At 44.6% G+C, this 16,036-nt stretch overlaps 1 protein-coding gene across 1 annotated transcript in view; it reads left to right on the forward strand.

The window, feature by feature from the left end:
• Positions 1 to 4,922: 4,922 nt before the first annotated feature.
• Positions 4,923 to 16,036, forward strand: part of camsap2b (calmodulin regulated spectrin-associated protein family, member 2b) — a 65,834-nt gene continuing 54,720 nt past the window's right edge. Inside the window, exon 1 of the mRNA XM_079530346.1 lies at positions 4,923 to 5,644. Coding sequence (XP_079386472.1) covers positions 5,503 to 5,644 — 142 coding nt within the window. The 5' untranslated portion in view covers positions 4,923 to 5,502. The remainder of the gene's footprint in view (positions 5,645 to 16,036) is intronic.

The following is a 16,036-nucleotide window of genomic DNA, read 5'->3' on the forward strand; positions in this document are numbered from 1 at the left end:
CTCTAGCACCACCTAGTGTCTATCTGTGCACGTCCCCAGTTCACAACGTGTTGCAAAGCAATATATCAGGTGACAGGTTATACTAATTTACACCCAAAAGAGATCCCCACTCGGGATCCAAGTGAAAATGTTTCCACTGCTTCTTAAGGTGTTTTATTCTGTTGAATGAATAGGCATATTTGAAATGTCTTTTAGATTTTTTTTTTCTTTTTTTTCACATTTTCAAAATCTTTCAAAAATAATCACAATAAATAACAATTGTAGTAGCTAAACATAAAAATGGGGGCGATACCCAAACATGGGCTATTCTGAAAGGTGGATGGAAATCAGAAAACTGGTGGAGTTAATATCTGTTAACAAAGATGGATAGGATTGTAATTTGCAATGTCGGCATTTAGCAGACTTACAATATGCAAGGCAATCACTAATCACATATGAATGCACAGCGACAGTGTAGTAGTGCTTCAAGAAACTAGATCCCAGATAAATAAATAAAAATCACACCCGTGTGAACTGAGTGGTGTAAGGTCTTATATAGACTGATCAGCTGTGGTCTGACGTAATGAAATCACACCCGTGTGAACTGGGTGACCATAGCAACCATGCTAATTTGTTTTGGTACGGACAGACACATAAACTAACAAAGCCAGTTGTAGGAGTGGTTTACACCACTCAAAAACTACACCTAATACTAATCGGCATCGAAATAACAATCTGCACATTGAAGCTATATGGATTCCAGGTAAACAAAGAACCTAGGATCTTTAAAATAACATGCAGCTAATTCCAATAGGAGAGGCTGGCTGAACTCCAGTACTCACTGATGTGTAGGATATTAAGGTGCCACAGTTTCAACTAGAAAAAGTGCCCTTCTGATGTTTGGCAAAATGTTTAGGAGCAAAGTGTGTGTGTGTGTGCGCGTGCGTGCGTGCGTGCGTGCGTGCGTGCGTGCGTGCGTGTGTGCGTGTGTGTGTGTGTGTGTGAGTGAGAGAGACGCGGCATGGCCTGTTGTAGCGCCACCATGAGGCTGATTTGAAAACTGTCAAGTGGCATTTCTTCCAAAGCCTAGTGGGAATATGCATGCAATCGGACGCTGCGTTGAGTAGTTGTGGCGGTTTGTACAAAACGGGTACAAAGCGGGCTAATCCTGAAAAGTTTAGAAGCCAATTGTAGCCAATGAGCCAATTTGCGTGAAATTTGGATAAAATCGGAAGGAGTAATATTAGAAAATGTGTTTTACATATGTCGGCCTCCTGGTGGCGCTATAAAGAGCAGATGTGAAAAATTCCAGGCAAAGGTTTTTCCTTGGCCTCTAGGGAGTTGGCATACAAAGTTATCCACAGATCCGTGCAGTTAGAGGTAAAAACACTTTTCGACCACTTATAGCGCCACCATGAGGCTGAGTTGAAAATGTTCATGTGGCATTTCTTCCTCTGCCTAGTGGGAATGTGCGTGCACAATTTCACGGAAATCACACGATGTGTTCATGATTTGCAGCATTTTGTTTGAAACTGAGCACTCCTGCGAACTTTGGAAGCCAATCTTAGCCAATCAGGATAGAGTCTGAGAAATCTGAAAGACCCGTTTCGTTGAATGGCTCTAGAGAGACTGTGTACCAATTTGCGTGATGTTTGGACGAAATCTGTAGGTTTACTGTCCAAAAACTTGTTTTGCACAAAGCAGCCTCCTGGTGGCGCTATAACAGGCCGTTCTGGAAATTGGGGCAGAGGTTCATCGTTGGCATCCAGGGAGTGTGTGTGCAAAATTTGGCATCAACCGGGTTAACGGTGCCGGAGATTAGCTGTTCACAGACGGAAGGACGGACGGACACACACACACACACACACGGACACATGGACGGACGGAGTGCAAAACATACTCTCTCCCCATGCCTTCGGCCTGGTGGAGACAATAAACAAGGGACCTGGGACAGTGGAGGGGGCCCATACAGACAGTAGAACATACCTGTTCTGTTGTCCTATACAGCAGGATATTCCAGGCATGCCTCTGAGCTCTCCAGACCATCTGAAAATGATAAAGACAACCATAAACATGACCAATTGTACAGCTCCCACAACAACACCACCGTCAAATCGACACACAAGAAGGCCAGGGACCGTATATCTTCATACATTCATACGACAGGATATTACTCCCCATTGTCTTGCTTGTTGCACAAGAATTTCACCAAGACTCTGAGAAATATAGCCGTCTAAATGAGCTCCAGCAGTAGCCACCTGGAAACCATTGTTTCTGACGCTTCAGGCGATGGTCCAGCCGATTCGATTCATGCAGACGACTGATAGATTTCTGGGATATGGATCAATATTTTGAGGTGGCCATGTGTTGTTTCATGCGGGCGCATGCATTTATTTTTTAACCCATTTAAACATGAGGTCAATTCTACAAATGTTTTCTAAATCATTGCCTTCAAATCATTTTTTTAAATGCTTTGTTGTACACAGGTTGAGGCCTCGTATAAGCCCTTTGGGCTTCTTGCCTCCTCCTAGCACTTTCCTTTTTTTCTACGTATTTTCCCTTTTGTATTGTTTTTTTACTGTGCTAAATAAAAAAAATCAAATCAAAACTGTTTTCTGATAAACACATGTTTCTATGTTTGTCAGTTCTGAAACTTTTTTTGTCAAGGACCCCCAAAATTATCAGTATTTAATTAGCCCACATTGGCCTCGGATCCCCATCTCAAAATATTTTGTTCCAGGGATTTAGCCTAATCTCCAATGAGAGAGAGGCTAGGAGAGGCTAGTTACGTTAGGAGAGTTAGGCTTTATTTTGAGAAGTGTCCACACAGAGTGCTCGCCCCAAAACACCGCTCGCCCCCCAGCGGTTCCTGTATTGTTCTTGTATTTGTTTTACTGAGGTTAAGGTTAGGAATAAGTTTAGGGTTAGGCATGGTTTTACTGAGGTGAAGTTTAGGAATAGAGTTAGATTCAGGCATCGTTTTACTGAGTTTACGGTCACTGGATTTGACCCGGGGAACGCATGTTTTGGGGCAAGCGTTCTTGTATTCTATAATTAACCACTTAAGCCCTACAAGTTCAGCTATTCAAAAATAGCATGCCCACGACACATCGACACGTTGTGAGCTTGCAGATCTGCTACTTTCGACACATTCGTAAGATTTTGAAAAATGTTGAGAAAGATCTTCACCTGTAATAACATGCTCAGAAGTGACACTTTTATCATGGTCCATCTGACTCCTTCCAGACACACTTCCGTAATGAGCAGCCTAAATTAGACCCATTAGGGATCATCATGGTTGATAGAAGGCCTAAATTAGACCCATTAGGTATCGTGGATCATGGTTGATAGAAGCTCCTTCTGGATCCATTAGAGGATTCTGCCATGTCATCACTTTCAATCCACCATGATGATGTCCCTGGAATGACAGGTGGACCACACACACACACACACACACACACACACACACACACACACACACACACACACACACACACACACACACACACACACACACACACACACACACACACACACACACACACACACACACACACACACACACACACACACACACACACACACACACACACACACACACACACACACACACACACACACAACAAAACTTGAGTAAAATTACAAAAGTGTCACTCAGAATATACTTAAAGTAGGCCTACCAAAAGTAGGCTACTCATTATGCAGAATGTCCCATTTCAGGTAGGCTACCATTAACATCGCCGTCACCAGGCTTTCCGGGGTATCAGATTTAAAATGCATTCAAATAGCCAAAGTTGTAGTAGTAGGTCTAGTCCAAATTGTACTTAAAGTAAATACAGTACTTGAGTAATGTAGGTCTACTACTTACTCTACTTTCCACCACTATTGATGATTAGCCAGTTACATTTTTGTATTGAGTTTGTGCTTTAAATGTACTGTAATTCTGCAAACTGTTAATAAATTCTTCAATCAATCAATCAATCAATCAAACATGTTCACAGGCTACTGCCGACGCATAGTCTACTACTGCACTAGACCACACGCTATGTGATATTATGCATGTTTGTTACACACTACAGATGATGCCATTTTTGATACTTTAGTAACTAAAGTATCAAAATAATACTTTAGTTACTAAATTATTCTTTAGAATAGGTCAACTAAAGTTTAGTTTACCTATTCTAGTCAGGCATGCTTAATTTGCACTAAAATAGCTTGTCTTTGCACTAATGAGTGCTAATTAGCCTGTTTGTTATATAAAAGGCAATTAAGGGTGCATCCCATTTCGCCCCGTCTGCAAAAAATATATACACATAAACTGTATTAAAACACCAAAATACATGCCATCAAACAATTCCAGCCACTGTAGCAAACCCCTTCTGTGACTCAACTCAATGAAATCCCTTTCCCTACTACCCACCAGTACAGTCTGTGACTGTCTCCAACCTCTGCTCTGAATGACTTCCACAATGAGTGTGTGTGAGAGAGAAGGATGAAGCAGCATTTGGATCATCGTTCGTCAAAATGCTGCCTCGTTTACGCACCGTCGTACGACGGTGTCGAACCCCACCACCGCCGGGGGAAAAAATAGCCGATCTACAAGCTCACAACGCGTCACGAAAGCGACGCATTGTGAGCTTGCAGATCTGCTATTTTGTCGGCGCGCGATGATGGGATGCGATGATGGATAGATGCGTTCTGTTCTGACCGACTGACTTAAGGCTGGGTGGAGCGCACATGCGCACTGCGCGCGCTCTCGTCTGCCGTGCCGTTCCCGTTCCACAGAGTGCGGCAGGAATAGGAAAGGCGCAGAGAGAGAGAGAGAGCGAGAGAGAGAGAGGCTGAGAGACACACAGAGTCTGAGAACATTTAGAAAGACAGCCTACAAAATAACGACCATCATCATCATGGACATCAAGGAGAAGCTTCTGCCACATGTTTTGTGAAGCCGTGTTGTTTTTAATGGATTGAACGTCCCCGAGTCTTGCCAACGGCCTGGTAATAACAGCATCCTATTCCTGTACGATCCGCTATGCTGGACAACCTGGAGATCAGATAATAACGCCTGGGCTGGGAATGTGCAGCAGGCGAAGAAAACCGCTACGATTCCTTCCTGGCTATACGAACGCTACAAACTTCATCACAGCTGCAGGGTTTAATATCGGGACATATTTGATATGGACATGACACACTGATTGAGGATTATAGGCCGATTATTTTCCACATGTAACGGGTTAAAGAAGGCTGCAGTTGGTGTAGATTGCCTGCCTGCGTGCGTTCGTCGTTCTTTTCCAGGCAGCATTCAAAGTTTTTTTTTCTTTTTAGGAAAGGGAAATTTGGTGCATCGAATTCCTCCGGACGGGATGTCATCGGTGGAATTCCAGCAGACTGACTGACTGACTGACTAGGCAGCAGCAGCAGTTGAAGGCAAGCAACGGGAAGCAGGGTCGTCCTGGCCGGGTACAGAGGCAGAACATCAGCGGGAAGCAGGGCCGTCCTGGCCGGGTGCAGAGGCAGGACATCATGGGTGATGATGCGGTGGTAGACGGCGTGCTGAGACGGACCTTCATAGTGCCCACGATCAAGACGTTCGATCACTATGACTTCACCAGGGCCAAGATATCATGTAGCCTGACATGGCTGGTGGCCAAGGCGTTCGGATCGGGTAGGTGGTGCCGCTTGTTTTCAAAATTCTAGTCATGGATGGGGCCGGGGGATTATTTTTTAATTTGACTGGTTACTGGTAGGCCTACCTATAAACAGGGCAAATATAGTCACATAACACCACGACTCACATAAAGGATATGAGAAAATAAATAAAAATAAATAACTGCCTGGGGATTTTGTAAACACAGATTTGATCAGAAAATTTATGTCTGTCTGTCTGTGTGTGTGTGTGTGTGTGTGTGTGTGTGTGTGTGTGAGAGAGACAGTGACACACTGACTGACAAACGTTTTGGTTAAACTTGTTGCTTGCTAATTGTCTCTAACTTGGTATATGGCCAGGCTATGCTACTACTACTATCCACTTAAGGCGACCAGGCCCTGTCTATTATATAAGTCCATACTCCATAGTAAATAACTGTCTCTCTCTCTCTCTCTCTCTCTCTCTCTCTCCTGCAAGCCATATAGTGTGGGCCTTTAGTGTGGCACAGCTGAGCTCATGTCTTCTAATTTGGTGATTCGGAAACAGAAATTTCCATTTCAAGGAAGGAGTCAAGGACCCCAAAGTTGTTTTCAGCCGCGGACCCCCATTTGAAAACAGTTTGTGCCAGCTAGGGGACCCCCATATGAGTTTGTCAAACATGGGTCAACATTTTTGAATAGCAAAAAAGTAATATAAGTGCCTAAATCTTTAAAGTGTTCCTTAATTTTGCTGGTGACCCCCTGGAACCCTGGGGATCTCCGGGCCACACTTTGAGAAGCATGTGTTCCAATTAACATAATGATAGCTGATGCTCCTACCGGTACATCTGTACACTCACACACTGTAGTTGTGGTTATTCCACTCTAGTTCCCATGTACACCTGGAAGGCCTTGGCTTGCAGCTGTGACACTGCCTGTGTTGTTGTTGTTGTTGATGTAGATGTTGTGTGTGAGTGTGACGGACACAGCGGTCGTGTGTGTGTGTGTGTGTGTGTGTGTGTGTGTGTGTGTCCTGGCTTCAATGTGGTGTGGAAACTGGAAACCTGGCCTCATAGATGGACTGATTCCATCCAGTCAGTCAGTCTACTCACTGAGCAGAGCTTTACTCAGGGGACTTAAAACACCATCTATTAATGAATGCTTTTAACAGGCACTCACCCCAAGGACAACTCACAGAGAGAGAGAGAGAGAGAGAGAGAGAGAGAGAGAGAGAGAGAGAGAGAGAGAGAGAGAGAGAGAGAGAGAGAGAGAGAGACATAGACAGAGAGACATAGATAGAGAGAGACAGAGAAACAGAGGCAGACAGACAGAGACAGACAGAGAGAAAGAGAGTCTGAGAGAGAGAGAGAGAGAGAGCTGCGGACAGAGAAATATAAAAAGAATAACATTACTCAACCTCTTAAACCGAGATAAAATGCTAGAAAGAGACCCGGTGAGACACAGACAGAGCCTGGTGGGTAGGTCTGCTCGCACTGAGCAGGTCACACATCTAGAGATAAGCGACAAGCACTGCGTTCCATTCCTCTTCTGTGTGTGTGTGTGTGTGTGTGTGTGTGTGTGTGTGTGTGTGTGTGTGTGTGTGTGTGTGTGTGTGTGTGTGTGTGTGTGTGTGTGTGTGTGTGTGATTCGTTAGGGTACACCATGTGCTTCTGTATGCTAGTCTGGCTGATTAGTCCAGTCTCACTCCTATGCCCAGCGCTGCTGTGGTGATGAAATACAGTAAGAGTTATTAGAGTCTGTGTGCCAGTATAGCAGAAATCCTCTCATCTTTAACACTTAAAACCCCTACAGTATATACTTCGCTGACCGAGTTGAGTCCCCCAGGGATCTGTACTTGGTCACCCCCATTTTCCCCCTCTACAGTCTACACACCAAATCTCTTTGGCAAAAATATCCGAGCTTGTAGGTCTGCTGTTTTCACAGAATGTTTGCGTATTATATTATGTCATGCCAAGACATAGAGATGCTGTAGGGTTCAAGTGGCCAATCTACAAGCTCACAACGTACCGTGATGCGACGCATTGTGAGCTTGTAGATTTGACTATTTTTGGTATTTCTGAAAGTGGTTACAAATAAGCGCCAGTCTACCTCCACGCATACTGTATGCACCACGGCACACCTGGGGCCGTTAGCAAACGGCACCACCACCACTGGCTCATTTTTTCCTTCCCCTCCCTGGTGGTGACACACATCCAGCTTCCAGCGCCACTGAGAACTGTGGCCCAATTCAGAACCGGCCCACCGTTAGCACTTGGCCTAGTTCGGATGTATCTGGTGATGCCCAGCCCCAGATTCAATGCTGCAATCCACAACTTAGTGCAATGAATAACCAGTCTGTATGGAGGAGTATACAGTATAACTAATACAGTGGTTGGAGCCAGAGGTGGACTCCCTACTCTTCCATTGAGAAATGTACACCCCGATGACGGTAGGGCGTCTACTGGTGGACAAGTAGTACTGCCCATGAAGCTCATAGGCGCAATATCTTTCCTCCTTGGTAAGCAGGGATGCCATCTCGGAATAGAGGTAGTGGTTTGGTCTCTCACACGGGAGAGTCGGGTTCAAATCCCGGCGGGTGAAACTTATGGAATGATGAAGGGTGCTTGAATGTGTGAATGTGTGTGTGTGTGTGTGTGTGTGTGTGTGTGTGTGTGTGTGTGTGTGTGTGTGTGTGTGTGTGTGTGTGTGTGTGTGCACGTCACAGTGACTCAGAGACGTGACAGTAGGGGTGTCAATTACAATCACAACACAGAGGCTGTGTTGGGCTTTGTAGTCCCAGGGGACACGGAGTATGTGTAGGCCCAACAATAAACTCCCATTAACTAGGAGCCATTATCACTTATCTAATTAAATGTGACCAGGATCAGCATTGATTTTTAGTCATGCTAATGGATATATCAGAGGCAGTGCGTGCTGACCGCCATGGCTTCACCTAACCACAGCGTACAGGAACATCCTGAGTGTTCCTCTAACTCTGGGAGTTGTGGTTATTTTAAAGTCCAATACTCTGACTGAAGAGGATCCATCTGAAATCTGCCGCTGTAACCTAATCACTTTCAAGTTCAACCATGGCATTGATATTTTGGGCACGAAACATTAACAAAAATAAATGAACAAACATGATTTTATTTCAGTTTTGAAACTAGTCCTTAACCCATTATAACCGGGAAGGTTGTGTCATTTTGGATGTTAGCGTTGGCTATTCAAAAATAGCAAATATACAAGCTTGTAGTATGTACTGTACAATGTACTGTACATCTGCTATTTTTTAACATTTTTGAAAAGTGTGAATAAAGTGTGAGTACTGATTAAGAAGGCATTTGTAAAATCAGCTTCAGGTCTCATATGGGTTAAACGTGAAATTGCGGCAAGGCCAAGGGGCTTGGTCACACATAGGTAATCACTTACTACTGTAAACCAGAGTGGCTGTATTGTACAGCCGTAGAGCTGGATTCAGCCTAATTCACCTGGGTTATGGCACCAATGTCACAGTCACTGACTTACTGTCAATGGTGACAGCCAGGTAGTGTTCGGTGCATTGCCTTTGGCCTGGCTTACATGCATCGCAAACCTTCAACTCACCACTAAAGGAGGGATACACAGAGTTTAAATCAAGGTCAGCGATCATTGGTATCTCAAGCTATACCAATTAATGTATACTTTGTTGCACATCCGTGTCACTCAACAAATATGACAGATTTTAAACTGGAAAATGTCTAGAGTCTATAGTTAAATCTGACAGTTTTAAAACATTATATAGCACACAGTCAAGTAACGAATTAGTCAGAGAAAGAGATGAATTGGTCGGTATACAGTCTTGTCAGAGAGGTAGTCGGGTGTCCACCCAGTTTTAGTCCCTATATAATTTAGATGTCACCAGATGTTATCGGCAGAGATCTCTGATCATCATCTGGCTACGCAAGACTAATGTGGTTTAGTGGAAGAGTAGCGAGACCAACCCCTTCAGATGTACTAGTTATATTGTATTAACAAATATACAGATTGGACCTGAGGCCAGATTTGACAAATGTCTTCTAAAATCCTAGAAACCTATGTTTCTATATCAGTGGTTCTCAAACTATTTCATGTCAAGGTCCCCAAGAATTATATGTAATTGGCATCCGACCCCCATCTGAAAATATGTTGTTCCAGCCAGGGACCACACCAGAAGCAAAGATACGAGTTTAAATAATTTGCTGTGAAAGAATGTATATTCAAAGAAAGCTCATAGCATGGCACTCGGTGCCGTGCTATGGGCTTGTATATCTTCTATTTTTCCAATATTGCTAAAGTTAAAAAAATAATGGTTAAAGTGGTTAAAAGCTAAGGTGACACAGAAGCATCCCAGGTCTTATAACGTTGTACGGCAGTATGATTGCACTGTAGCTGTCAAATGTGTGTTGTTGTGAAGAATGTAATGCTAAATATTCATATATCTTTCTAAGAATGAGTACTAAGCTAATAGGAGTAATGCTGACTGCTGGGATTTTCGGTGTGTTGCTGAGTTGTGTCCCGGACGTCTCCAGGGGAGCAGTCCGTCCCATGTCTGGACTTCCTGTGGCAGCTAGCTACTTCCTGTCCATTTCCTCTTTGATGGTTGACACAAAGGAGAGGCTTTTTTTTCCTTGACGATGCAGCTTTTTCATGAACCCTACAAGCTTCCCACCATACACAGTGTGTTTTTCATGAACCCTACGGGCTTCCCACCATACACAGTGTGTTTTTCATGAACGCTACAGGCTTCCCACCATACACAGTGTGTTTTTCATGAACGCTACAGGCTGCTCACCATACACAGTGTGTTTTTGAGTGGTGCAACCACTCCAACGAACAGCAATGTCCGTTTGTGTGTGACTATGTGTGTGACCAGTACCAATGAGTACCAAAAGTGGCGCTGTTGTGCCAGAAACGGAGAGAGAGAGATGCTGCATGTTGCCTGCTAATGAGAGAGAGAGAGAGAGAGAGAGAGAGAGAGAGGGTGGGTGGGGGGGGGGGATTTGCACCACTCAGTTCACACAGGTGTGATTTTTCATGAACGCTACGGGCTGCTCAACATACACAGTGTGTTTTTCATGAACGCTACGGGTTGCCCACCATACACAGTGTGTTTTCATGAACGCTACAGGCTGCCCACCATACACAGTGTGTTTTCATGAACGCTACAGGCTGCCCACCATACACAGTGTGTTTTTCATGAACGCTACGGGCTGCCCACCATACAGTGTATTTTAATGAACCCTACGGGCTGCCCACCATACACAGTGTGTTTTTCATGAACGCTACGGGCTTCCCACGTACCATACACAGTGTGTTTTTATAACTTTTTCATGAACCCTACAGGCTGCCCACCATACACAGTGTGTTTTCATGAACGCTACAGGCTGCCCACCATACACAGTGTGTTTTTCATGAACCCTACAGGCTGCCCACCATACACAGTGTGTTTTTCATGAACGCTACGGGCTGCCCACCATACACAGTGTGTTTTCATGAACGCTACGGGCTGCCCACCATACACAGTGTGTTTTTCATGAACGCTACGGGCTTCCCACGTACCATACACAGTGTGTTTTTATAACTTTTTCATGAACCCTACAGGCTGCCCACCATACACAGTGTGTTTTTAATGAACCCTACAGGCTGCCCACCATACACAGTGTGTTTTTCATGAACCCTACGGGCTGCCCACCATACACAGTGTGTTTTTCATGAACCCTACGGGCTGCCCACCATACACAGTGTGTTTTTCATGAACGCTACAGGCTGCCCACCATACACAGTGTGTTTTTCATGAACGCTACGGGCTGCCCACCATACACAGTGTGTTTTTAATGAACCCTACAGGCTGCCCACCATACACAGTGTGTTTTTCATGAACCCTACGGGCTGCCCACCATACACAGTGTGTTTTTAATGAACCCTACAGGCTGCCCACCATACACAGTGTGTTTTTAATGAACCCTACAGGCTGCCCACCATACACAGTGTGTTTTTCATGAACGCTACAGGCTGCCCACCATACACAGTGTGTTTTTCATGAACGCTACGGGCTGCCCACCATACACAGTGTGTTTTTAATGAACGCTACGGGCTGCCCACCATACACAGTGTGTTTTTCATGAACCCTACGGGCTGCCCACCATACACAGTGTGTTTTTATAACTTTTTAATGAACCCTACAGGCTGCCCACCATACACAGTGTGTTTTTAATGAACCCTACAGGCTGCCCACCATACACAGTGTGTTTTTCATGAACGCTACGGGCTGCCCACCATACACAGTGTGTTTTTCATGAACCCTACGGGCTGCCCACCATACACAGTGTGTTTTTATAACTTTTTAATGAACCCTACAGGCTGCCCACCATACACAGTGTGTTTTTAATGAACCCTACAGGCTGCCCACCATACACAGTGTGTTTTTCATGAACCCTACAGGCTGCCCACCATACACAGTGTGTTTTTCATGAACCCTACAGGCTGCCCACCATACACAGTGTGTTTTTAATGAACCCTACAGGCTGCCCACCATACACAGTGTGTTTTTCATGAACGCTACGGGCTGCCCACCATACACACTGTGTTTTTCTGCTTCTGTACGGCTCATTAACCTTTAACCACATGAACCCTATAGCGACCCTGTTCTGGGGTGAACATTTGGCAAAAATAGCAGATCTACAAGTTAAGCTGGGTAGATATCCTATTTGCCGAAGAGGGAAATACCTAGAATAGAGCCCTGGGTGACCCCATTTAACTAGGGTTTAAATACGTGGTTAGGCAGGTTAGTTGTCAGATGCACACAATATAGGTCACACAGAGACAAAATATGTTTTTGCATCTTAGAAGAATTGCTTTCCAAAGAAACTTTCTTCAAAGTAGGACTGTAGATTGATTGTGCTTTTGTATTACGCCTCTCTGAAAAGTGCCTCCCCTCAAGCAGTAACATTTTCTAAATGAATTGAAATAACCTTTTTGTGCCATCATCAAAGCCTGGCTTCTGCTGCTGCTGCTGCTACCAGTCAAGCATAATGGACATTCTAACAACAGATGGGTGACTTTACTTGTTTGAACAGTTGTTGCTTGTTGTGACTGGATGTTGGCGTACATACGTACTACGGGGAACTGGCTATTAAGTAGTTGTTGAAGTGGTAAAAGTAAAACGCCTGGCCGTTTCCTTCCATCGTCCCTTTTCATCTCTCTGGGTGGGGGGGCTAAACTAGTCTAGATGCTAAACACTGTCGACACAGACCCAGATAAGGCTCAGGCTGCCTCCCATCGCGGCCATGCCAAACCGCCTCGAGGTTTAGTTGCGGCCCTAATAGTTTCTTTGTGGCATGGACTGGTGTTGTTTAGGGTGATTTAAAAGTATACTGTAAGTCTCAATTCAAATTGTGTTAAAACAAAACGTTTTCTGTTAAAAAGCTGAAGCTCTCTGAAAGAAATCCTAGCTAATATAAAATACTGAGTGTTCAGTAATAGGCGTAGTAGGAATAGTCGATATATCATTTGGCTGACCAGTTGAAACACTTTTAAATCAAATTATCGGACATTTTCCCCCCAGAGTTACTGCACTTTGGCTTTGTAGGCGATGATTACAATCAGAATATAGAGCTCCAGTATGCAACACTTATTTAGTCAAATACATACAATGTACAGCGCTTATAGCTGTCGCATAGTATTGCTGTGTTGTCGGCTGTAAGTGTAGGAAGCTGTATCTTTAAGAAACCTTTCAGTCCCGTCCCACCCCCCCTTCTTCCCAAGTGTGATTCACAAGCAAGGAGAGAGGAAATGACCCCACACACAAGGAATACAAACCCACCGCCGAAACGCATAACTTTACAAATGTGTCACACACACACACACACACACACACACACACACACACACACACACACACACACACACACACACACACACACACACACACACACACACACACACACACACACACACACACACACACACACACACACACACACACACACACAGGAGCGTCTGACTCATCATGTGATGGCACATGTGGGATGCATAAAGCTTCAATGCAGTGCATATTACAGTTACAAGTTACGCTATACCAGAACAGAGACCCGGGGACGATTACTATGGCTCGCCAAACTCACTAAACAGTCTAAACACGTCTATAATTAACTTTGTGTGAGTAATTATAGATAAGGAAAGGAAGGAAAGAAACAATAAACAAAGGTTTCATTAAACTAAACTATTTTTTATTAAGATACTTTATTATTATTAATGAGAGTCCCCCTTAAAGTATGCATAGTAGAATGCTTAACCCCAAAGAGTGTACAGATTGATTGATTGATTGATTGATTGATTGATTGATTGATTGATTGATTGTTTGATTGATTCTTTATTTAAGTGTCATGCTTCCGAAGAAGCCCAGCCCATATGGACTTACAGGACACTTTTAACAGTTTACATGAACAATGACAATAAATGACAATAAACCGACATGACAGTTTGCAAACAATGATCAAACGAATACTAACCTAACGAATACACCCCAGATCCTTACAAGGCAGATTACATATGATAATATACAACATAAAATAAAATAAAATACACCATTAGGCCTGTAACAGGAGACACATGGACCTACAGTACTTGAAGAGCTGGGATTGTCTTCTACTCCAGGCTCTAGAAACAAACTGTGCTGTCCTAAATACTTCATTATTAAATAACCACTCTAACGTCTGACCATCATCTTCCCAGAATAGTTCAGGATGTTGTTGTTGCATTGTACAAATGGAACTACAGTAAATGGACGCGTACAGGTCCATTTAGTTCCATTTAATTTTGTACACTCACTGTGGGCGCAGGGGTCGTGTTCTAACCTGGGTGCAGTGGAGTTTGCATTTGCATGTTCTCCCCGTGTCCCCTAGCCCCTAGGTTAGGTACCCTCACAAAAAAAATGCAGTAATCCTGGTCTCTGTACTGCCTCCCCCTGACCAGCCTGATGGAGGGGAAAGGAACTGGTTAGAATAACGTGTTTCTTCCACGGGCTATGTCCTACCGGGGAAACCCCCCCCCCCCTGTCAGGTGATAAGAAGCAGCCTGCTCACTCCTCATGCATTGAAGGAAGCTCACAACTCAGGAAGGATGAGCTCAGTTTGGGGCTCTCCCCAGGTTGGCAGAGGGAGAGTACTAGCGCCCAGGGTTACAGCTTAGGCACCAGGTGAAAAAATGAGTTACAAAATCGTGAGATAAAAATGTAGTATAAAAAAAAAAAAACACTTTCTACTGTGTTGGACTGTGAGTGAGCCTGGCCTCTTGTCCTTTTGGTGGAATGATTGGAAGTACCGATAGCGGTTTGCTGGCCACTAGTTCCCTTGAGACACACATGTGCTGCATGGGGGTGTGTGAGTAACTGTGTGTGCATGTTTGCGTTTGCGTTTACGTGTGCGTGTGTGCGTGCGTGTGTGTCCAGCTATTTCCTACAAATCTGATTTACTGTGTGAAGTAACACGATTAGAGTGGACAGCACAGTGTGCTTCAGACACACGCGCACACGCACACACACACACACACACAAGACGCAAATCCTTCCTGATTTGCGCTTCTGTGCGGGCAAATATTCACACCAGCAGAAGCATCATGACTTATATTATATAGGGCGGCGGTGGCTCAGGGGTAGAGTGGCTGGATGGCAACCGCAAGGTTGCCAGTTCGAACCCGGGCTCCCCCAGAGTTAGCGTCGAAGTGTCCTTGAGCAAGACACTGAACCCCTATTTGCTCCTGATGTGCTGGTTGGTGCCTTGCATGGTTTCCGCTGCCATCGGTGTATGAATGTGTGTGTGAATGGGTGAATGTAATGCACAATCTATGTAAAGCTCCTTGGATAAAGGCGCTATATAAATGCACAATTTACCATATTAGGCTGAGACGTGCTCATGCTGCCTGCTGCATGGTGACCGGGCGCTCGTGAGGACCCCTCGCAGACCACTGATCCCGTTTCCTATACTACTATACGGCGTAAGACGTCACCGGCCGCAGATTGCAGCTCTTTAATGCTCCTCTGGCCTCGCCAACCCATTTCTGTTCCACAAGAAAGACCACCGTAAGACTGCTGTGTAATTAACTGCCGCAGTGACTGACTGCTGTTCGTCACTGTTGTGTTCGCAGCCTTGACCATGATGCAACAGCGAGGGTGCTGTGGTCTCTCGTCCCCGGGTTTAATTGTCTGCTTTCTAGACCGCAAATGTGCCTCAAAAGTTTGAAGACTCAGCAGAACTCAGCAGTTTATATCCGTTTGCGGTTTCATCTCAGGATACGGTAACCTTGCCCTGTGTTTACTTAACAAAACACTAAATCCATTTACCCATCATGCATCATTTACCCATGCATCATCACCAGCACTCATCAGCTATAGTGGTAGTGATTTGTACGTACTTAC

The sequence above is a fragment of the Electrona antarctica genome, assembly GCF_951216825.1.
Source record: "Electrona antarctica genome assembly, chromosome: 19".
NCBI lineage: Eukaryota > Metazoa > Chordata > Actinopteri > Myctophiformes > Myctophidae > Electrona > Electrona antarctica.